Genomic DNA, 22,969 nt, shown 5'->3' with positions numbered 1-22,969 from the left:
CTGACAGCGGGTCATGAAGGCGGCAGGAGCACGGAAGCATTGACGTGTGGGGCTGGCGAGGACGAGTGAAGGCGCCCTGGACTCCCGGAGAAACAACAAGGCTGGCTTGGAAGAAGTACAGCCAGAATGCGCCTTAGAATCGAGGATGGCCGGACTTTGTCGCACATCCCTTGGACATGCTGTCTGAGAGACCAGTCCCTGGAGACGGAGGGGAGCGAGAAAGAGAAGCTCCTCCACAGGCTGCACCCACGGGATCAGACCCCAGAGCGAGTGTGAGGGCGACCCAGGACCGGGCGGCGTTTTGTTCTGTGCACGTGCGGTGCCTCGCCACAGCAGTGTTCCCCATTCACCTGCCACAGGGTGTGTGGGAGGTCTGCAGGTCGCCCGTGGCTGTGGGGATGTACTTTTCATTTGGGTCTGAAGCCAGGTGTGTAGTCACATGGATGGGCCTGTCTGTTTCACTCTGTAAGACAGGTGCAGATGTCATCCTTAATCTCCTCCAGAACACACTCCTTTGTACTTGTAGCTGTTGACCCCAGTGGCTAAAAAGTGGCACACGGTGGGGCATCTGCCAGGAATGGGGACTGAGTTGCTTGAAGCACGCCCATGACTCGGAGGGGGCGGAGCTACATGTGTGACCTCAGTGCTGGGTGCTGGCACCCAGGGGGAGCATGAAGCACCATGGGGCCTTCTGTTTATGTGGCAGGGGGTGGGGGAAGGGCTTTCAGAAGCGTTTAGTTGGGGTGTGGGGTGTAAGGGTCTGGAAGCTGTTGTGCTGGTAGACGCTGCGGTGGAAGCCTGAGGGGCTCCACCATTGGTGGGGAATGGCATGGAAGGGCGATGGCCGCTCCCGCGAGGCGTCACCAACCAGCTGCCATGTGGCCCGAGGGCCTGGCTCCATCACGTGATGGCTGCTCTCTCCCGCAGTGCGGCATCCTCCTGGGGGCGCTGCTGCTGCTCTTCTGCTCCTGGATGACGCACCAGTCCTGCATGTTCCTGGTGAAGGCTGCCAGCCTGAGCAAGCGCAGGACCTACGCCGGCCTGGGTGAGTGCCGTGTCCACGGCCCCTTCGCTCCCGCTGCCTTTGGCAAGGTTCTTTGGACAGCCATCTCCCCAACCCCGCATTGTCATTTTGACACGTAGCTTCATTCTTAAAATGGAGCACAACCCCACACTTCACAGCTGAAGTGACAGGCTAACAGGAGCCCCTATTTGTCCCCCTGCACCCCCCCCAAGTCCCCTGTGCTCTGCCCAAACCAAGGCACCCACAATCTTCCTCCTCGAAGCCTTCCGAGGGCCCTCCCCCACCCATCTGTGTGAGCCAGGGCCAAGCCTGGCTCTCACCGCAGCCCTCTCGGCTGCAGGCAGGGACAGTGTGCACATGCTCTGGGCCAGCGTTGCCGCCCCTGGTCCCCCTCCAGCTCCGCTGCCGGCTTCACATCCCCGATGGCAGCCTTTGTTTATGTGCTTGGGGCTGGGGCAGGGGGTCAGAGCGGAGGGGGCCCCTTGGAGCTGGGGTGCCCGTTTCCTTGCAGGAATCGTGCTGGCTGAGTCTGTGCTAGTGCTGGACTTTCCTGAGGAAGATCGCCCAGTCACACGTGGCCCACTCTGAGGCGCAGGCTCAACCGGGGTGAAGTGGGCCCCCGAGACCCCAGAAGGGGGCCCATAGGGTGACCTCCCTTGTAGGGTCTCTGCAGGGTCCCCTGGTGACAGGGCCCTCAAGCGCACCTTACTGGTCTTCACGTGGACCTTGGCCCCCATGTGTCTGGCTCCGCCTCTGGGCATCCACGGTTGTGCAGGAGGCCGAGTGAGCTTGAAGGAGGCGGTCTTGGGGTTACACTCCCTGCGCGGGCAGCATCCTCCTGCTCCCGGCGGGTCGTCTCCTGAGGATTTCCAGCTGCAAGGATGCATGGAGCTTCCTGCTTCCTGAGGCTTCTGGGGGTCTGACCCCGTGAGCAGGGAGGAAGTGCAGGCAGGAAGTGCCCCATCCTGCCATACGCCCTGTCATAGCACAGCCCTGCTGGGCCAGGATCTGGTGTCTTGCCCACCAGAAGTCCAGGTCAGGACTATGTGGGTTGGGGGCTGGGCCACAAGCAGCAAGCCCGAGGCCGTGGCCCGGCCCTGGAATCATGAGCCTGAGCCCTGGACTTAGCCCCTCGGACAGTGCCCGCTGACACCCTGCTCCATCCTCTGCACGTCACAGCCAAGGGTGACGTCCCTTCAGGGGGGCCTGGGGGCGGAGATGCTGGGGAGGCCACACTGCACGAGACTCCATGCAGGGACGCTGCCACCACCATCTGTCCCCCACGTTTCTCCAGGCCCCCATCCACACCGAGCCCCTCCCCCGAGAGCACACATGAACCAGGCCTCTGTTGTAGATGTGCCTGCTTTCCTGGGGCTGGTGGTGGGTTTGGGGCTCCCTTGGTGGCAGCTGGGTCCCCTTCGTTGCATCAGTGTGGACAGGCCACGTGCTCCTTGTCCACCACCAGCAGCCGTGGGAAGGCGAGGCTGTGGCCACTTTCTGGCTGGTATGGTGGGAATGCAGGGGACAGTGTATCCTCCGAAGAGTGGCTTAGAGGGTATGGAGGACTGGCCTTGTCTCTCTCCCTCGCTTGGGAACCAAGAGGAACCTCCCCCTCCCCACCAGTGACCTCACAGGCCCTTGGCCTTTCTCCCGTGGCCCTCACAGCTCTGGCCACAGTGTGCGTTGCTGTTGCACCCTTCGCCCTGGTGCCGAGCACTGACTCACCTCTGTCTCTCTCCAGCCTTCCACGCCTACGGGAAATTCGGGAAGGCGGTGGTGGAGACCAGGTAACCCCGCTGCTCCTGCCTGCCTGCTGACTCTGGTCAGGGCAGGCTCCGGGCCCACAGAGGCAGCCTGAGGATCCTTAGATTCTGTGTCCCAAACGCCACTCTCTCCAGAGCTGGGCATGGGACTCATTCTGCCCCGAGAATAATTAGCATCAGGGTGAAACCCGTGCAGAGCAGCGCTGCCTCCTGGGCGAGTGCCGCCCTCGCCCAAGCGGGCCTCATGGTGGCAGGACAGGGGCACCTCCTGCCCCCATGGTGAAGCGTGGCCTCCTTCCCGCAGCATGATCGGGCTCATGCTGGGGACCTGCATCGCCTTCTACGTCGTCATTGGGGACCTGGGCTCCAGCTTTCTTGCTCGGCTGTTTGGGCTTCAGGTGAGGCTGAGCTGAGGTGTGTGGTGGCTGGAGCAGCGGCTGAGCTGGGCGGGTCCCCAGAGATGCTGGATCCAGTGTTGGGTTTGGGCCCAGGCATCTGGAGGGGTAGAATAGCACCCCAGGAAGCAGAACCTGAGAGGAGTGGAGAAGTTGCCTGGTTGCAGCCCTGCTCCCAAACAGGCCCACCACCCAGGGGATTGAGAGTGTGGGGTGCTCTGTGCACCCCCTGCTCCGGCAGCTGCATCCTGGGGCAGATGTGGCCGCAGGAATATCCAGAGTTTCCTGCCAGAGAGGACCTGTAGGCTGGATGTGGTCCGTCTTCCTGGTCAACCAGGTCCTGTTGAGTTTAGGCTGGGGATGCCTGGAGGCTTTGCCGAGCCTCACCTGTCCTCCCTCCCCATGCCCAGTGTCCAGCGTCTCCCCAGGCCCCACCTCCCCCATGCCTGGCGCTCTGCGCAGAAGGAGCCTCATCCCCCCTCAGGGACCAACAGCTGCCCCAGTGACAGCGTGGTGTGGCACAGAGACCTGCTCCTGCATGAGTGTCCCTGTGTCCCAGGGACAGTGTCCTTGGTCCAGATGACCTCAGTCTCTGGCTTCACTGGGCCCTGCAGGGGCCAGAGGCTGAGACAACACAGCACAGGGAAAGAGAAGCTTCTGGAAGCTGTTGATCCAGAGCTGCACCTTAGTGGCTTGTGTTCTTGGTTGTAACTGGCTCTAGAGGACTGTCCTCTCACCTGCCAGTGCAGGGCCGTGGGCACTTGTCCTGGTGCTGGCAGCCCTTGACCTGCTGGTTTGCTGTCCCAGGTGACCGGCCTCTTCCGGGTGGTCCTGCTGGTGCTCGTGTCCCTGTGCATCGTGCTGCCGCTCAGCTTGCAGCGGAACCTCATGGGCTCCATCCAGTCCTTCAGCGCCATGGCCCTCCTCTTCTACACCGTCTTCATGTGCGTGGTGCGTGGGGCTCCGGGCTGGCAGGGCTGGGGGGGGGGGGCGGTCTCCCGAGGCCCCACCGGCTGACGCCCGCCCGCTCTCTGCAGATTGTGCTGGCTTCGCTCAGGCACGGCCTCTTCAGCGGCCAGTGGCTGCAGCGCGTCAGCTACGTGCGCTGGGAGGGCATCTTCCGCTGCATCCCCATCTTCGGCATGTCCTTCGCCTGCCAGTCGTAAGCGCCGCCCGAGGGCCCTTCTAGGGGGCTGCCAGGCGGGATCTTGTGGCAGGGTCGAGGTGTGAGGGGCCGTGGACGGGGCGCAGTGCAGTCCCAGAACAGAGGGTCCTGTGGGGGAAACACTGCCCCGTCTTGTCGCTGACAGGGTGCATTCCCACGTCTGCTGGGAGCGTGACGGGCAGGGGCTGCGGGTGCCGGAGCTCCTGCGGGGGGTGGAGGGGGGAGTGGAAGTGTGGGGCATGTCTTTCCTGGCCCCCCTGAGTGCCGCCCTGTGCCCCTGCAGCCAGGTGCTGCCCACCTATGACAGCCTGGACGAGCCTTCCGTGAAGACCATGAGCTCCATCTTCGCGTCCTCTCTCAACGTGGTCACCACCTTCTACATCACGGTAGAAGCCGGGTCCTTTCCCGTCCCTCCTGGCAGTGCCCGAGAGGCACCCTGTCCAGGGTCCTGCCCCACGGCCTCTTGTTGAGGACAGTGGCTTCCACTAAAAACAAGGCGCAGTCACCCTGGGAGAAACCAGAAAGCGCAGCTGACTGACAGGCTGCGCCCTTGTGGGCAGTCTCTCCCAGCTGCCAGATCCGACTTCCTGAGCGGAGCATGTGCTCCTGTGTGAGCTGCTGCCTTCACTGTGGTCTCTACGGCCGTCCGCAGGCTGTCACTGTGGTCCGAGGAGACCATGGGTAGCCCTCAGTACCCGAGGCTGCGCCGTGCCCATGGCTACCTGGCTTGGCCTTTGAGGCTGGGCGCCATGGGCAGCTGTCCACTTCTTCCCCTCTTTGCTGACAGAGCGACCCTGAATCCAGAGCCCCTGGGTGGGGTGATGGGTGGGGTGGACACTGGCTCTGAGACCAGGGCCAGCTCTGTGGGCCCTGCCCTGGACCCTCACAGAGGCTGGCTGTCACCACGGGCCGGCTCCTCTCCGCCAGGTGGGGTTCTTCGGCTACGTCAGCTTCACAGAGGCCATCGCCGGTAATGTCCTCCTGCACTTCTCGTCCAACCTGGTGACAGAGGCCCTGCGTCTCGGCTTTCTGATGTCGGTGGCTGTGGGCTTCCCCATGATGATCCTGCCCTGCCGGCAGGCCCTCAGCACCCTGCTCTTTGAACAGCAGGTGAGGCCCCGCCCACACAGCCCAGCTCCCCTCCCCGCCCTGGAGGGGCCCCACCCATAGGAACCATGGCTCCGCCCACGGGGCTTGTGGACATTTTCCTGGTACAAAGAAAACAAAACCTGAACCTCAGTGCCATCCAGTGGATGCCCACTACAGGGCATGGTAGTACTGCCCTCTGGGTTCCTGAGACTCTTCCTCTTTGCGGAAGGCGAAATCCTCAACTTTCTCCCAAAGACCTTGTGGTTACAGCCTCTGGGCGCTGGGCTACTGAATTTAAGGAAAAAGAGACACGCTGGGAGAAACCGCAGTCCGGCCCAGCACCCCACTGATCAGGCCCCGCGCAGCCAGGACCGCCAGGCCGCGCTGTGGCCCTTGAGCCCTGCGTGTGTGCATCTTGGTGACTTATGAGCGTGTGTCAAGCCTTGGCCAGGGGCACATCGGCCCTCTCGCCCATTGTGGCTGAGTGCCCAGCAGAGATGCCTGTCGTAGCTCCGCTCCAGATGGGCCACAGGCCACCCTGCGGCTCGGTGTGTGGCCTCCCAGACTCTGCCATGCCATATGCAGTGCTGGCCCCAGGCCCTCACAGGGGAGGTGATGGAGCCCTTGCTTCCTGGGGTGCCATCATGGCCTCCCCTCAACCCTTTGCCCAGGGTGGCAGCCGGGTACACCCCTACTGGGGACAGCAGTAGCACAACTGAGTTCAGGTTTTTGCCTGCACCCCAGCTGGCCATGACTCCTTCCTGGGCAGACCGTGAGGCCGTCCCCCGGGAAGGACACTTGGGTGGGTGTTCAGCCCTCGTGGCTTGCGTGGGCTCAGTCACTGTGCTGCCCCAGAGAAAGCGGAAGGCTCCCTGCTGCCATTCAGAAGGAGCAGTGGGTTCTGGGCCAATTGAGGCTAGACAGTCACGGTGCTCACTCGGCGGCGAGGGTGGAGGTGGGGATGGGCACTTTACTCCAGGTTCCCTGGGACTCACTCGCTGATGTGCTCTGCAGACCCTGGGAGGCGTTACTGTGGGGCTAGGTCAAGGCTGCGGTGTCCTCACGCCTCTGTCTGCCCCATGTGGGCAGGCCAGGACATCTACCGTCTGTCCTGTGTGGGTGGGTCAGGCCATCTGTCTTTACATCCATCTATCTATCTGTCTGCCCCATGTGGGCGGGCCAGGGCATCTGCCCTCACGCCTGTCCATCTGTCCTGTTCCGTAGCAGAAGGACGGCACCTTCGCCGCTGGAGGGTACATGCCCCCCGTCCGCTTCAAGGTGCTCACCCTCGTGGTGGTGTTTGGGACCATGCTCGGGGGGATCCTGATCCCCAATGGTAGGTCAGCCTCCCGACCTCACTGCCTGTGGGGGCCCCTTCGGCTCCCAAAGACCCGAGGGCCTCGCTCCCCAGAGCATCGGGGCCAGACCAGAGCTGAGGCCTAATTGTGGGACTGGTGACAGAAGCTGCCCTTGCCTGTGAGGCATCGATGGGTGCATGTGTCCCCAAGGGGCTGGGTGCACAAGGGCCAGCTCTGCCTGGTAGCCGGTCTTGGGGAGGAGGCAGGATGGGTGCCACCCAGGGGTGCCAATGTCCTTCCCTCCTGTGGCCTGCCACACCGGTCCCCGAGAGGGGACAGGCAGAGTGGACATGGAGGCACGGTGCGCCTCTTCCCTCACTGTTGGTGCCGTGGCCTCACCCCAATTCACCATGACCCCATGGGACCCACAGAGCTGCCGGGAAGGGTCCCTAGCATGCTCCTCCGCCGAGAGCTGGCGGGCTCAGCCCACCATCCTTTCATCTGCTACTCAGTGCCCAGCTATTTACCCTCAGGCCCCCCCAACTCACCCTTCCACACGGGCAGACCTGGGTGCCATGCTGGCTGCTTACAAAAGGCTGGCAGGGGACCCATCCAGGCCTGTAATGAGGCCTGGTGCGAGGGCATCTGCCCTGCAAAGACGGCACCTCTTATTTGTCACAGCGGGCAGGGTTTCTGGGGTGGCTCCAGTTCTGGGTCACCCGGTCCTCTGCCCGATGCTGGGGTACATCCCTCTCAGCACCCCTGTCTGCCCCATGCAGTGGAGACAGTGCTCGGCATCACAGGAGCCACCATGGGGAGCCTCATCTGCTTCGTGTGCCCCGCCCTCATCTACAGGAAGGTGCATAAGAAGGCTCTCTCCGCCCAGGTGAGGGGTGGCAGTGAGGGTCATGCTCAGCTGTGGCCATGTCAGTCATGGGGTGGGTGGGATGATGGTGGCGGGGGGGTGGGGTGGGGGGGTAGATGATGCTGAGTGCAGGTGGGGCCACCTGGCGCTGGCTTGTGGCAGTAGCACTGAGGGTGCCATGGTTGAGCCTGGCAACACCATTGGCCACACAGGCCACTCGACCCCTGGGGTTCCCACTGCCCGGGACACCAGGTCTTCCCTTGCTGGCCTTGGTGGGAAACCCTTGGGTCTGTCCCGGGTGACCCTGGGGCATGTTATGTGTCCTGGGGCCTTCTGTAACGCCCCCCCCCGCCCCCCCCATGTTCCACTCCAGGTGGTGCTCTGGGTTGGCCTGGGCGTCCTGGTCATCAGCACGTACGCCACCCTGACTGTGCACGAGGAGGCCCCCAGGGACTTCTCAGAAGAGGTGCCTGGCGGCCGGCTTGGGGAGCCCGATAGTGGAAAGAAGGTGGAGGCAGCCCGGCTATCAGGTATGTGCTCGGCTGGTGGGGGACAGAGTTGCAGGCACACGGGGTGCTCGATGGGTTGGGTTCATGTTGGTGTCCAGGGCAGTGGCTGGGTTGCAGAGCAGGGGCAGCCCTGGAAGTGCATGTGCACAGTGCTGGGCTGAGGAAGGTCTGCAGACTGCCTAGCTGGGACAGTGCTGGGTGAAGGTGGACAGGGGTGCCTCAGGGTGAGTGGACATGGGCCTGAGCAAGGGGCACAGCTGGGAGTTGGCTTCCACCAGCTTGCGGGCAGCATGTTCTAGAAAAGCCCGAGGCGGGTGAGGATCCTATAGGGGCCCCTGTAGCCCCATCTCAGACCTGACATGCCCTCTCCTCCTGCCTGGCAGACCCTGGCCTTGGTGGTTAGGAGGGGACGGCCTTCCTGCTCTGGCTGGAGCTGTGCTCTGCCCAGGGTGTGGACAGGTCCTGAGGGGGAGCATTGTGGAGGGGTTCTCTTGGCCAGGAGCCTCAGCAGGCTCACCACCCTTGGGTTGGACGCTGGCAGCGCTGTTGTGAACCTGCGAACCACCTTGGGGGCAGAGACTGCTGGCCCGCACCTGGTGGGGACTGTAGTGAATGCCCTGAGGCGGCAGCCCCTGTGGGTTGGCCCTGTCCTTTCCTGGCTTTGCTTCTTCCCATTTCCCACTGGACAGGGCCCTCCTGTGAGCGGCCAGACTGTTGTCACCGGCTGAGCTGTGGCGCAGCTAGCCAAGCCCTGACCCAAAGTGTCACAGGCTTGGGTTTGGTCTGGATACCACCGCTCTAGCCCAGTGCCCTGCAGTGGCACCCAGAGCCTGCGGGACCAGGCGCTCCAGCTTCTGCTGTTTCCCCCTGTAGAATGATTGATTCTGTAGTCCTGGGGCACCCCCCACCCCCAACAGTCTGCTATGTGGGGGGCACTCCAGGGAGGGAAGGCCTGCCTGGTTGGGTTTTTGCTTACCTTCCTCTGAGGCTAATTCTCACCGGCCCCCCTCTGAAGATGCCTAGTGCCGAGCATTCCCTGCCGTTGTCAGCAGGACCCTCCTTGCCCGCCTGTCCAGGTGTCTCACACTTGCCTCCCGCACGAGGTTGGGCCCTGGCCCTGCTCCGCGGCTGGTGCTGCCACCTGGTGGGAAGGGTGGGGATGACAGGGCTGCGCAGGGTGAGGCATCCCTTGGGTCCGGAGACGTTTTTGTTTTGTTGTGAGCGAGCGGGAGTGGACAGTGGTGGCCCAGCACAGCTGCTGGTGGACAAGCAGGAGATAGCTGGGCAGCCAGGACAGCTTGTCCTGGGCTGCGGCGGTGGGGTCTCCTGTGCTGAGGCCCCCACTTGCTTCCAGCCCAGAACCCAGGAGTGGAGGTAGCCGAGGACTCCCGCAATAAGCCCAAGGTGCCAGGCCAGAAGGACGAGGCCGAGCAGGCTCAGATCAAGGGCCCAGTGGAGGCCCCGCTGAGAGGAGGGGCCCAGGAGAAGCCGCAGGCCGCCCAGCTGGACCGACCGGGCCAGGGTGGGTGTGCCCAGCGAACATCAGTGTGCTGCTGGCCCTGGTTCTCCCTGCCCCAACCCCGCCTGCTATCACAGCTACAGTGTCCCTCCTCCTGGGGGTGGGGCCAGCCCCCCTCCCCCGCTACCTCCTGAGCAGTGCCCCAGGGGTGAGGATCTGAGAAGCCCTTGTGTCCTTTCAGGGGTTGCAGTGCCCCTAGGGGAGGCCCACCGCCATGAGCCCCCCGTCCCACATGACAAGGTGGTAGTGGACCAGGGCCAAGACCAGGAAGGGCCAGCAGAGACCAAACTTGAGCCCAAGCATGCAGGTGGGGAGGCTGCGGCAGGCAAGGAGCCGGACTCGGGGAGGGAGAAGTCCGACCCAAGAGAGGCCCTGCAGGACATGGCTAATCCTGAGGAGATTCAGCAGCGGGTTCCAGAAGCCATCGGCCAGCCTGCCAACGAGGACCTGGGGCCTGGTGACAGTGACAGCCTCCCGGGGCTCCAGGCAGAAATCTCCCAGGAGCAGAAGGTGCCAGCAGGCAGGAGGGAAGCCGGCCATGTCCCTCCTCCTGACCCTGCCGCAGAGGAGCCTGGGAAGCCAGCTGCTGAGCAGAACAACCCAGGTATGTGTGGGCGCGGGGGCTTCTGGGCTGGGGGGAGGAGGGGCTACTTCTCTATCTAGACATCTCCTTTGAGCTCAGCAGTGGCATGAATGTGGCATCTTGAGGCTCCTATACTCTTGGACCCTGCTGGTGCCTCGGGGCCGTGGGTGACACTCCTGAGGGCCCTCAGGGGCAGGCTGGGATACTTGGCGCTGACATGGAGCCACAGGCCACAGGATGGCTCCCCAGGGAACACCGGGTGAGCAGAAGCCATGCTGCGGGGAGCGTTCTGGAAGATCATGGTCCCTTGATGCCCCCTGTGGAGAAGAGTCCAGTTCTCACTCGTGCCCACAGGTGGGAAGGCAGGCCTTTTGGCGCAGCACCTGGAACCCCCCGCGGCACTGTCGGCGGAGCTGCGGGCACAGAGGCAGGCAGAGGGGCAGCCTGAGGACAACGGCGGCAGCAAGCTGGAGGGTAAGGCTGGTGGCTCCCTGGTCACCTGCCCCAGGGATGGCCTGAGGGCCCCCTATCACCCCCAGGTCACCCTGGGACGGTCTGTGGTCCCTCTCACCCCAGCAGGTTCTGTGCACCACTACCCCCTCCTCCTGGCTGCTGCTCTCTGGGGTCGGCTGGCACTGCCCTCATGTTCTCTTCTTTCTCCCTGTCGGCTGGCAGACTGTCATGGGCACTCTTGTCTGCTTCTAGAGCAGACGTGTTAAGCTGTTAACTCTCCTGCTATTTCCAGCAGCCAGGTGTCAGGGCAGCTTAATTTAGGGACCTGCCTGCCTGGTGACCCATCTCCAATCTGGCAGCCCTGCAGCACCCCGCCCACCTGCTCCCTCCTAGAAGCAGCCCGCCCGCCACCCCCCCCACAGCCTCACACCTGTCTGGGCTCATGCCTTGTTGGCTTTCATGACAGTCAGTGTTTGCCACGGCCTCTGTGGCCTCTGTTCAGACAGGTGCGGCCCCTGGTCCCCTGCCCCCTCCTTTCTTAGTAATGAAGGTCAGGCCCCACCTGGTCGCCGCCAAGGCTATCATTGGTCCCAGTGTTCTGGGCAGTTCTTCCTCTTGGATCCCTTGGCTGCACTCGGTCTTGTCAGGGTGGGGCCTCCCGTGTGTGCTTCTAAACTGTAGCACGCCCCTTCTGGGGTCGTGGGTCCAGGCAGCAGGCTGCCCACCCAGGAGCAGCAGGCTCAAGGTGGGCTTGGCCTCTCGCCGCCGCCAGGTCTGTGTGAGGCCCCAGCTCTATCCTTCTATGGAAACAGCCCCCAGGCGGCGGCCTCCTCCCCACACACTGCTCAGCAGAGCCAGAGAAGCCACTGACTCTGCTGCCCAGAAGGGGCCCCCAAACCAGGGCTTTGACCCGGGTCATACGATGTCCGTCAGGCCCACGCAGCAGAATAGGGCCAGCCCAACTGCCTGAGACTCAGATGGGTGGGAACCCTGGCACAGCTACGCAGGGCCACCTTGGGCGAAGACAGGGCTCTACTCCTGTAGTTACAGTCTTGGAACTGCAGTTCTACCCTGCCCTCTGGGGTCTCTGAGTCAGCATCGAGTGCCTGTGTGCGCCAGTGCGTATGCAGGACCACAGGGTGGCCACCGGCTTTGAGCCGGACACCGTTGTTTCTGACTCTGGAGAGCACCAAGGCTGCTGTGCAGCTCACACTGCCCCTTCTGAAAGAGTGGTGGTGTGTAGCTGGGCGGCAGCCCCCACTGTCCCCATGTGGCTGTTGTACACGTTTGGGTCTGTTGGGCTGGTCAGCAGACACGGCTCTCTCGGGTGGGGGTGCAGGTGGCTTGAACGCACATGGGGAGCACTTGGTGGGGCTGTCCTTGTGCTCTCTGGTCTAAAGCTGTCCGATTCTTTCACTTGTTCTCTCTGCAAAGAGCCTTTTCCTGTTTCTTAATCTGCCTCTCTCCTCTCTTCTTTCCACGGGACCACACAGCCGAGATTAAAAAGGTAGTGGCAGGTAGGGACTTGGCCGGGGGTGGGAATTGGGAGCCTCAGGGTGAGGTGGGGTGAAGGGACCCTATGCCGGGTGGGGCACAGCATAGAGCCACACCCAAGTCCCCCTCAGTGAACTGAACCCTGGCCATTCTTGGCCAGCTGCTTGGGGTGTGACTGTCCTCCCTGGTGGCTACAGGCCCCACCTGAGTGGCCACGAGCACCCACTGTACCTGTGTGCTTGCGTGCATGTGTGAGGGCCCTTCTAGAACATCTGGCCCTTGGGCTCTGGGCTCATGTTTCCCTTCCTTGCTGCATACCATTCTGGCCAGCCTGCAGGGGGTCTGCTCCTGCAGAAACCCGTTGTGGGAGCAGCAGTGTGGGGGTCTCCTCCCCTGGTTATGGCTGCAGCACTTAGGCCAGAGTGCAGGCAGCTGACCCTGGGAGTGGCTCTGCTCACCCAGCCTCCAGGTGTCCCTGCACTGGCCACCTGGCCGGGGTCCAACAAGGCTGGGTGCTGCCGCTGTGGTTACTCTGATTTGAACTATAGCAGCTGCCAGCCCTAACTGCTTCCCCCCAAACTAATCCCTTGCAAACGTATGGGTGCTTTAGATGGCAGGGGCAGGGTGGGCCCTGTCCTCCCAGAGTCCCTCCAGAATGGAGACTGTCTGGTGCCTAGGCTGGCCCAACTGGCGCAGGCCCGCGGGGGGAGCGTTCTTGGAGGCCCCAGTGCTCTGCAAACTTCTTAGACCTGGTCTTCCCTTGCACACTGGCCACAGGACCATCGGGCTGGCTGTGTGCGCAGCTTTCCACCCCTGCCCTTGCAGTTTCTCCGGGCAGGTTGGACGGAGGGCCCCCGAAGGTGCACCTGACCTTCCCTTCCGCCCGCAGATGCCGGCCGGGCCGAGCTGCTGGACCACGCGGTGCTGCTGCAGGTGATCCAGGAGCAGCAGGCGCAGCAGAAGCGGCTGCTCGAGCAGCAGGAGAAGCTGCTGGCCGTCATCGAGGAGCAGCACAAGGAGATCCACCAGCAGCGGCAGGACGGAGAGGAGGAGCGGCCTCGCCCGGGTGGGCGGGCGCAGGGGCGGGGCCTCAGTGGGCAGGCGGGAGTGGGGGGCGCGCCTTGACCCCGGGCTGAGCTCATAGGCCTGTGGCTTTCCTTTGCAGTGGACGCGCAGGCCGAACAAGGGGCCGTGGTACCCGCCGGGGAGCTAGGCCAGGACCTGCTGGCTCAGTCCAGGGAACTTGCGCCAGGAGACAGCGCAGGCGCAGCAGCCCGCCCAGAAGCTGTGCAGTCCCATGCGGATGCAGTCAGAGGCACGGCCGGCCCTCCTGAGGGCGGCGTGGACACAGAGCCACGGGCAGCTCCACGGGAACAGGAGCCGGTTGCCGAAAAGGGCCAAGCTGGGTCGCCTGCGCCCCCCGCGCCAGGCCGGGGAGCCCTTGGAGGAGGCTCCCAAGAAGGGAAGAAGTTCGGGCAGGAAGCAGCAAACCTGAGGAATGAGGCAGAGGGGCCAGGGGCAGGAGAGGCAAGTCGAGCCCCAGGGCCTGCCGCCAAGCCAGCCCACCAGCCCATGGGAGGCGTGGTTCCGCAGGCCCCCATAGCACCCGAGCACCTGGGGGCCGCCGATGGCGCTCGTGGCCAGTCAGTGGACCAGGCCCACCACCGGGATGCCAGGAAGGAGGCCCTGGGAGCAAACCCCGCGCCTGAGCCCGGTCCCCAGGCAGCTGCCCCAGACGCCCCGAAGGTGGACGACTCCAAGCCCAACAGCGACCTGAAGGTGCAGGCAGATGCTCCGAAGGTGGACAACGCCAAGCCCAACCACGACCTGAAGGTGCAGGCTGACGCTGCACAGGCGCCGAAAGTGGACATTGCTAAGCCCAATCGAGACCTAAAGGTGCAGGCAGGCTCTGACTTGCGGCGCCGGCGCCGAGGCCTCGACTTGGACCTGGACCAGGGCGGTGGTGTCCTCAGTGCCCACTCTCTGCTGGGGCTTGAGGCGAACGACCTGCGCAGCGTCCTGGAAACCCAGCTGCACCTGGGGGCGCAGGGGGCAGCCCAGGTGGTGCTCAGCCGTCAGGTGAAGCAGGTGCTAGAGGAAGAGGCATGAGCAGCCCCCGAGGGCAGGACCTGGTCATTCCTGGCTCTCCTGGGGAGGGAGGGGCAGGGCAGGCTGGACACTGTTCCAGGGTCCTGAGCCCCACTGAGGTGTCAGGGCAGTCCCTCATGGTGGGAGTGCACTAGCCACCCACCCTCACCTCACTTGTCTTTAGTAGGCCTCTGTGCTGCTGACCTAAGGTAGCTGGGGACTGAGAGGTCCCCCTTTTTATCTCCTGTCCTGAGTTTCGCTGCCATCCAGTCAACACTGCCTGCCACTGCCCCTAGGAACACCACACCACGGGTCACCCACCTCTGGGGACGAGGTCCCCCTCCACTGCATTCCCAAAGGAAACCACCCCATTATTTTTGATGAATAAACACACGCTGGTTGCTGGACAGGTGAAAACTGGTGGCAGGAGAATTGACTATAGAGACCCGGCCCAGGGCTGCCTGGCAGGGGTGCCACCTGCAGTGAGCTCCAACCTGAGCAGTCACGCTGGGTGCACGGAGGTGCTGCTTAAGGGAACAGGTATACTTACCCCCATCTGGGAGATGGGTACATTGAGGCCTCAGCGTGCATCTGTCTGCATGTGTGCCCCACACCATTGTGGAGACTCTGTGGGCTGGCTGGCCTGGGTACGCAGAGCTGGTTACAGGTAAAGGTGTCCCTCGCTCGGAGGACTAGTTGGACATGTGCCTTAGGAGCCTGCCTGGGCCTCAGAGTTCCTCCAGCACACCCCCCCTCTCAGCTTGACCCCCCTTCTCAGCTGCAGTCACTCAAGTCCAGGGTGTCGGTGATGCTGGGCCCACCGGTGCCCACCATTGTGTCCTGCGCTTAGTTTTAGTTCTAAGCAGTCCAGGTGACCTTGCCCAGGGGCAGTCACACCCCCGGGCTGCAGTGGAGTTTGTTTCCAGCTTGCTTTTCTCAAATGTAATCAGTGATGCCGGCCCTTGGTGGTGGTGGTCTCGGAGGCAGGGCCGGCAGCACATGGGGATGGACGGGGTTTGGGGCTCAGGAGCGCCAGGGTCTCCACAGTTGGGGCAGTGGGACTGGTCCCCCATGACATGGGAAAGCTGATGGGGGGCCTGCTGGGTCTAGAAGGCAGAGTCACTGCAGCTCCCTGGGAGGGGCACGCTCTCAAAGCCATTCACTGGGTTCCTCTCCCCTGGGGGGTACAGTTACTGCCCTCTGATCCCATTTCTAGCCCCTGAAAAGCTAGGGTGAGGAGCTGGATACAGGAGAGGTCTCAGTGATGAACAGGGGGGCTGACAGACCTAAACAGTTAACCCTGGAGGCAGCCCCCACCGTGGGGATGCGCTGCCCTTACAAGCCTGTCAGCTCCAACTCAGTGACCCGTTCCCCCATCCCACCCTGCCCCCAGTACCAAAGGAGAGCTGATGGTATAAGCTGTGCTGATGGCCGGCTCAAGTACATTTTATTCTATCTCAGGGCCTGTGCACAAAGCGCTGGGAAGGCTGCCTGGACACACATCTGGGAACCTGGGTCCACTTGCTCCAATTTCTGACCCCGTGTCGATGGCCACCACGTGGCGCCCGCCCTCAGCGGGACATGGCCTGGTTCTGCGGTGGGGGCAGGTAGGCCCAAACCGACGGAGTCTAGCGGCTGGAGGCAGGGCGGGTCGCTGCTAGCAGCCCTTCGTGGTCTTCTTAGCCTGAAAGAGGGTGCCTTCTCAGAACGGGTGGTTTTCGGGCGAGATGGCCCCCACAACGCCGCGAGGAGCTGGCCCGTGGCAGGGTCCATGCGTTCCCACCCGCGCGACCAACACCGCGAGCTCCACCGTGTTCTGGGGTCGGCATCTTCCTTCCCTTGTGAAGCCCACCACGCAGGCCGGCTAGCGCGTGTCTGGCACACGCTCCAACAGGGAGAGCTGCCCTGCGAGGCGGGGCGAAACCCGCGGGTCGCCCGGCGCCCACTTACCGCGGCGAAGCAGCTCCGCAGGGCCGCGAACTCCTGGGCGCAGAGGTCCTTCGTCAGGCTGCCGCCCGCGGCCGTGGAGGCCTGCACGCACCTGCCGTACGCCGCGGCCTGCGGGGGGACGCGCTCAGTACCGGACTCGCCGCGCGCGACCCTCCCGGCCCCCTCGCCGCCCTCCGCTCCCCACCACGTCCGGTGGCGCCCACCTCGGCCCCGCAGGCCGCCAGGCGCTCGGGGAAGGTGCGGAGGCGGGCTCGCACACGACCCCACACCGTGCCCTGAGCCGACATGAGCGCTCCGTCCCGTGTCCCATGGGCGCCGCCATCTTGGGTCCGTCCTCTTCCGGCGCCGGCGGCCTCGGGAGCACTCGCTTCCGCCCTGACCTTCCCTGCGCGTTCTCATTGGCAGGTTTCGACCTTCATCTGCGTGTCTGTTTCTGTTCTGGGACTTTTGATTGGCTGACACTCAAATTGTTTACCGAAGCAACGCTCGGTTTCCGCCCCTTCTGCCGCGCGATTGGCCAGCGTAGCCAGCTCCGCGTGGTGATTGGACAGACATCGGCCTGGCGGAAGCGATTCAATCCAAAGGTGACTGGTATCATGGCTGCGCTGCCGCCGCTGCGGGACCGCCTGAGCTTTCTGCACCGGGTGAGTGAGCTTCTATGGCCCCGGCTTGTCTTCGCCGCCGATTTCAACCTCGGACATAGCCAGGGCCACCACCGGCGGGAGCCGCTGCCGTCCTCCCGGAGTGCCCGCTATCCCGAGGGCCGCCGGGTCCCGCAGCCTTCCCTCCGCCCCGGTGTCCAGCTTCCCGGTCCCCCGGTCTGTCCTCTGGTCTTCCTGCCGTCGATGTTCCGTCTCTGCCCTAGGCCTGTGTCTCTCCCGAAGGAGGGGACCCTCTCTCCAGGGTAGGCAGGTCACTCGCCGCGGCCTCGGTTCTCCTGGGCTTGAGTGCCTTCCTCCCGAAGGACCTTAGTCAGGACCGCGAGCTCTGTAGGAGGCGGACTGCGGCTTTCTTTCCCAAATGAAAGAAACTCCAGGGAGATTCAAGCGTGTGGGCAACGAACCCCTACCGTGGGGACCCCCAGACTCCCACCAGGTCTGGTGGGCATGTGAGACTTTGGACACGGACCCCTGGCCTGCCTGATCCACTTAGCAGCTTGTGTACACATTGTCAGGTGTGGACAGGACAGTGCCTGTGTGGACATACGCAGTGCCCACAGGGTCCATCACTCACAGCTCTGAGCACCCCCAATCTCTCCAGAGTTTGGCTCAGGTGACCCCCATGCGTGCCAGGAAGAAGTGGACGTCCCTGGCTTCATCCCGGCAGTGAGTGCATACAGCATTCATAGAAGCAGTCCTGCCGCAATGCACTGCTAACTGCAAGGTTGGCACCACAAACCCACTAGGTGCGCCTCGGGAGAATGGGAGGCTGTAAAGATTTATAATCTCAAACCCTACGGAGCAGTTGTAGTGCATTCTACAGGTCGCTCTGCGTGGGAACCGACTCGAGGGTAGTGAGTGGGTGGGTGCTAATCGGCCGCGGCAGAAAGGCCTGGCGGCCGGCTCTCCGGCGGTCTCAGCGCCCGCGAGCTCTGTGTTGCGCAGCTCTGCCCTGGCACGGGGGGCGGGGTGTGTGTGTGTGTGTGTGTGTGTGTCCTTGAAGCTGGAGCAGAAAGGTGAGGCAGGCGTGCGGATGTAAGCTCGCCCGCCTGTCCTCATCTCTCCCCGCTCTGTGCGCAGTCCTTGCAGAAGAGGAGCGATTGCCTCCCTCGGCTGTTCTGTCACGTCACTTCCTCGGGCTGAGCTCTGCAGGCAGGCGGCTCTGCTGGCCCGTGGGCAGCCGTGGTCCTCGCTCCCATCACCGCGTGGACCCGCCCACAGGCTTTGTCCAGCTGTGGGACCAAGACCACTCCCTTCGCCTCCCCTCCCTGTGGGCAGGTCAACAGTAAGGCCGCTGGCGCCCCTGGGGCTCCCAGCGCCTCCAGGATAGGCGTGCCCGGCCAGGCGTGCCCCAGTCTCCTCTGCCCGCTCCGCTCCACTGGCGTCCTCACCACGAGTTCTTGTCCCTCCAGCTTCCCGTCCTTCTAAAAGGCACCGCAGATGACGACGTCCCCTGTCCCGGTTACTTGTTTGAAGAGATTGCCAGTATCCTTCCTCGGGTGACCCGGGTCGGGGGTGATGGGCTGCAGGGCCCTGGCAGACGGAGTTTATGGGGGCTCTCCTGCCACCCCGGTGGGCTCCTTGGATTCCTGTACCCTGTCATCAGGCCTCGGGGAGCCCCAGGTGACTTTACACTGACACAAGCTCTCAGGCGCCAGGCCAGGAGCGCTGTTCCCCACTCCCCCAACACACGTCTGCTTGTCCACCCCTAACCCGAGCGCGCAGACATCTCCCACGAGTCCGTGGGGAGCAGCCAGTGCCTCCTGGAGTACCTTTTGCGACGCCTGCAGAGTAGCTCTGGCCGTGTGAAGCTCAAGGTGCGGTGGGAGAGGCGCCAGGTGGCTGCCGTGGGAAGGGGAGGGGGCCGGCTCGGCCGGAAGCCCCGCTCACGTCGCTGTCCCGCCCCCCAGGTGCTGAAGATCCTGCTCTACCTCTGCAACCACGGCTCCTCCTCCTTCCTGCTCATCCTCAGGCGCAACTCCGCCTTCATCCAGGAAGCCACAGGTGTGGTCGAGACACCATCAGCCGCCCCCTGAGCTCAGCAGTCCAGGGTGGGGGTGGAGTCAGGTGAAGCAGCTCACGTCCTCAGGGTGGGGCAGGGTGCCCAGAGCACTGTGCACTGCCAGTCAGTGGTCAGCACTGGTCCTCTGTCCGCAGTCTTTGCTGGGCCGCCCGACCCCCTCCACGGGAGCAGCTTGTACCAGAAGGTGCGGCTGGCCGCCCAGGTGAGTCCCCTGCCCAGCACAAGAGTTCTTCCCTCCCGCCCCATCGGGGACCCCCACCCAGCCCTTGTCCCTGACCCAGAGCTCCCGTTTCTCCATCCTGGGTGGCTCAGGAGGTGGGACTGTCTGGGGGGCAGGCCGAGTGGCCCTCGTGGACAGTTGGGGGCTGCAGTGCTGACGTGCAGGCGCTGAGCGGCTCTTGTCCTTCTTTAGGACTTAGGGAGCGCCCTGTTCTCAGACTCTGTGCCTACGCTGCCTGCGCCCCGGACCCCTAGGCCGCTGCCTCTTGCTGGTACATGACGAGACCTTAGAGCATGCTCGCCCTGCCCGCCATGGGCATGCGTGCTGAGGGACACCAGCACTGACCCCGGGTCCCCTCCCCAGGCATGGGCTCCCAGCCGCAGCCCCACAGTGGCGCCCTGCAGGGCTTTGGCTTCAGCCAGGAGAGGGGCCAAGGGGGTGAGTGCTACCTTAACTTCCGGGGCAGACCCAGGCTGGCCCTCAGTCCACCTGGGCTTGACCTTCCATAGGGCCAGAAGGAGTGGGGAGGGGTCAGGAGCCCTCCGCCCTCAGCAAGGTGCCCGGTCCTCTGCAGGGGGCAGGAGCAGGGGCAGGGCTGGTGGTGCCATCCTCTCCCCTCCCTGGGCAGGCTCTGTGGGCGAGGCCCTCCTGTCCACCATCCAGAAGGCTGCTGAGGTGGTGGCAAACGCTGTGCTGCCCGGCCGAGAGTGGCCGGGCCCCCTGAGGCCGGAGCCGGGGGTCAGCACCTACCAGCCCGCTGTGACGCCACCCGCCAGCCACAGCCAACCCCCTCCGGGGAGGCTAGCCCCCGAAGCTGGCCTGGGCATTCGAGGTACCTTGGTGGGGTGGGAATCTCACCTCATAGCCTGGGCTGCAAGCTGGTTGGGGGCAGGGGCAGGGGCAGGGGGCATTCTCTGCCTGCAGGGGCCGTCACAGCCACAAGGCGGCTTCCTCAGCTGCTGCCCAGACCTCCTTGTCTCAGAACCCCAGGCTGGACGCAGGCTCCCGCGGGGCGTGAGCCTGGCTCTTATCTGCCTCCCCTCCCACCCCCAGCTGTGAGACACCAGCCGGGGCAGCCCGGGGGCGGCTGGGAGGAGTGTGACAGCAGTCCCAGCTCCCAGGGATCTTCCCAGAACGGCGGCCGGAGCAGAGTGTCCGACTCCGGCAGTGGCTGTGTCAGTGAGAGCCACTCGGGGACCATCCGGGAGCTGGGGGAGCAGCTTGACAGGTGAGGTCTGGGTGCTGCAGGTGTGGGCCCAGGGCTGCCTCTGTGCCCCCCTTCCCTCTTCTCCCCTCTCTGGTCCAGGATCCGCCCCCCTGGTATGCCCCCAGGACCTCACACCAGTGTGAGGAGGAGGGGTGTATGTGATCAGTTTAGCAGGGCCCAGTACTCCCTGACCTCTCCCCTGACCCACCCTCCGTTATCTGTCCATCTGCCGACAGGGTGGAAGCCCTGTCCCTGAGCGATTGCCAACAGGAGGTGAGCCTGGTGAGGGCGCTGGTGCGGGGGCCTCGGGCCTTCCTGAGCCGGGAGGAGGTCCAGCGCTTCCTCAAGGAGTGAGTACCCGGCCCTGGTTGGGGGGATGCCCCAGGTTCACCCCACCGGCTCACGCCAGAGCTCAGGTGAGGCTGCCGTCACCCAGTCAGTTGGCCCCTGGCCTAGCTGTCCCTCTGTGCAGGTGTGGGCGGCTCAACTGTGAGGCCGTGCTGGAGCTGCTGACCCGCCACCTGGACGGGACCCCCGAGTACGAGCAGATGGTAAGGCCGAGTGGGCGGTGTGTGTGCACGTGAACTCGCGTGCAGTCCCTGGCTGTGAACAAGCCCTTCCCGAGTCTCTCAGAGCTGAATTCGGGGCACCTGCAGGAGTGGGGCCCCAGGCTCAGCCCCCCTCTCCCTCCCCCCCCAGAGAACCCTGTGTGCCCTGTCGGCCCTCTGCAGCTCCGACCTGCTGTCCCAGGAGCGGGTGCTTCTGCTGGCCCGGCCCAGGCTGCAGGAACTCGCAGTGCACAACCCCGGGCCCGTGGCCAGCAAGGCCACCAAGGTGAACAGCTGGGGAGGTGACTGGCCCCTGGGGGTGTCACAGGACTGGAGCCAAGGTTTATCAGGTGACCAACCTCCTGTGGTTCCCACCTCCCCCCAGATCCTCAGGCATCTGGAAGCATCCTGCCAGCAACGGCCCCTACCCTGGAAGCTCCCGGCTGAGCCCCGTCCTGCTGTGCCCCAGGGTCCTCCACCCAGGCCTCCTGACCTGCTGTCGGACGCTGTGCCTCCTCCAGGCGGCCAGCCAGCCCTGCAGCCTGAAAGCACTGCTCCCGCAGTGGGGCAGCAGCCCACCCCTGCACCCACCCTGGCCCCCCAGGAGGCAGACACAGGTGCAGCAGACTTCCCGGTGCTGGGTGCCGGGTCTGACACGCTGGTCAGAGGCCTGGAGGCTGACCCAGCCCCCAGAGGCTGCCCACAGACCCCAGCGGCTGGTGGCAGCGGCTCCTTGTTTGCTGGCATGGAGCTGGTGGCCTGTTCCCACCCGGTGAGGGGCCGGGTTCCGGCCAAGGAGCCCCTCCTCCCCCACTCGGTGCCCGAGGCCCCCCGGACGTTGTCACCCAGGGCAGCAGCCTCAGCCACTCCTGCCTGGGAGGTGTCAGCCTTTTCGTTCCTGAACTCATGACCCCACGCAAGCCACACCCCTCCAGGGGTCCCTGTCCTTGGCTCTCCTGCTGGGCCTCCACCCTCACCCTCCTGCATCTGGCCAGCACTGAGCTGAGCAGGACCGGATGTCCCCATGAAGACCCTGCCGATGCCCCCTGGACGTGCCCTCCGTCCCACAGGCCACTGGAGCCAGCAGGCGGGGAGGATGGGTGGTCTGCCGTCCCAGATCTCTGCACGTCCTGACATCCCCCCTGGCGCTCATGGCTTCTTGAGCCCGCTGAGGGCAGCTCCTAGGTCTCCCGGGGATGGGGGCCAGCAGAGGGTCCAGAGTTCACGGCTCATACAGATCAGGGTGGGGTCAGAGTGGGTATCGCCAAACTGCCCTGGGGTCACCTCCTTGAGTCCTGTGGGACCCACCCTAATTAACCCCAGAGTTGAGTTGCTCAATGTCAACATGTGGGGGGCCCCATCCCTCCACCCGAGCAACTTGGTTCATGGTTCATGGGAGACAAGGCCCTCGGTTTCCCGCTGGCTGGCTGCCTGCTAGGCCTCGCCACAGGGACTGTGTCCACTGTGGCTCTGGAAGAGGTAACTGCCTCTCCTCTGAGGGGACCGAGCTAGAGCCCTCTCCCCCAGAGCACAGCGGTCCCCCTGATCCAGCTTGGTCTGGGGCCGTGCCAGACCTCAGTCCCTGTTGGCATGCCCACGGAGACTGGTCTCAGAGGACCCCCCTGCCCAGCCCTGAAGCACCTCGGAGCCTTTGGGTTCACAGTTTCTAAATAAACACTTGTTTACACAGAGAGAGAACATTCCCCCCGTTCCTTTTTCTGGAAAGGTGTATTGCTGTCGGGGGCCCACAGGGCCGCTCAGTCCATGGCATCCGATGCCTTCCCTGTGGCGGCCAGCGGGAAGCTCCACTCCTCTGGGCGCTGATGTGTGTCTCTCACCCTCTTCTTGATGAGCCCTTAGACCCAGAGCAACTGCTTGTGGCAGAGCTCAGAGGATGGGAAGCCGCACCCCTCTCCCCGACAGTGCCCCGTGCCTTGCAGCAGGGCCTCGGTGTGTTCCTACACGGTCACCCTGTGGAGCCCGCGGGGCCCACAGCCATCCGGTGGTGCCCAGCCACAGCTGCTGCTCTTCCACGGCTGCTTCGGCGGAAGGGCGGTCCCCTTCTTCATCGACCACCACCGGTGGGTTCTGACTCAGCGACCTTCTGCCACACCTGG

The 22,969-nt window shown here is 64.2% G+C and overlaps 3 protein-coding genes across 3 annotated transcripts; 2 read left to right on the top strand and 1 right to left on the bottom strand.

The window, feature by feature from the left end:
• The first annotated feature begins 930 nt into the window (after positions 1-930).
• Positions 931-14,662, top strand: SLC38A10 (solute carrier family 38 member 10). The gene is made up of 15 exons (XM_004709235.3): positions 931-1,045; positions 2,766-2,811; positions 3,092-3,185; positions 3,990-4,133; positions 4,220-4,344; positions 4,631-4,733; positions 5,275-5,457; positions 6,661-6,772; positions 7,514-7,620; positions 7,973-8,129; positions 9,463-9,630; positions 9,809-10,231; positions 10,565-10,684; positions 13,047-13,223; positions 13,323-14,662. Exons 1-15 carry the CDS (start codon positions 973-975, stop codon positions 14,264-14,266), a joined length of 2,976 nt encoding a protein of 991 aa, XP_004709292.3. The 5' UTR covers positions 931-972; the 3' UTR covers positions 14,267-14,662.
• A 1,008-nt stretch (positions 14,663-15,670) lies between these two features.
• Positions 15,671-16,501, bottom strand: NDUFAF8 (NADH:ubiquinone oxidoreductase complex assembly factor 8). The gene is made up of 3 exons (XM_045299535.1): positions 16,399-16,501; positions 16,196-16,303; positions 15,671-15,929 (listed from the first exon to the last, which is right to left on the bottom strand). The coding sequence occupies exons 1-3, from the start codon at positions 16,480-16,482 to the stop codon at positions 15,903-15,905; spliced, it is 219 nt and encodes a 72-aa protein (XP_045155470.1). The 5' UTR covers positions 16,483-16,501; the 3' UTR covers positions 15,671-15,902.
• Positions 16,364-22,545, top strand: TEPSIN (TEPSIN adaptor related protein complex 4 accessory protein). The gene is made up of 13 exons (XM_004709237.2): positions 16,364-16,839; positions 18,267-18,339; positions 18,580-18,671; positions 18,765-18,858; positions 19,012-19,079; positions 19,290-19,368; positions 19,461-19,535; positions 19,726-19,929; positions 20,151-20,325; positions 20,541-20,654; positions 20,777-20,855; positions 21,004-21,138; positions 21,238-22,545. Exons 1-13 carry the CDS (start codon positions 16,504-16,506, stop codon positions 21,760-21,762), a joined length of 2,049 nt encoding a protein of 682 aa, XP_004709294.2. The 5' UTR covers positions 16,364-16,503; the 3' UTR covers positions 21,763-22,545.
• Positions 22,546-22,969: the final 424 nt, after the last annotated feature.

This window comes from Echinops telfairi, unplaced genomic scaffold, assembly GCF_000313985.2.
Source record: "Echinops telfairi isolate 266 unplaced genomic scaffold, ASM31398v2 ScPeMD7_7458;HRSCAF=8496, whole genome shotgun sequence".
In the NCBI taxonomy this organism is placed as follows: domain Eukaryota; kingdom Metazoa; phylum Chordata; class Mammalia; order Afrosoricida; family Tenrecidae; genus Echinops; species Echinops telfairi.
Note: the sequence above shows the minus strand (reverse complement) of the source record. Positions and strands in the feature narration are given on the sequence as shown.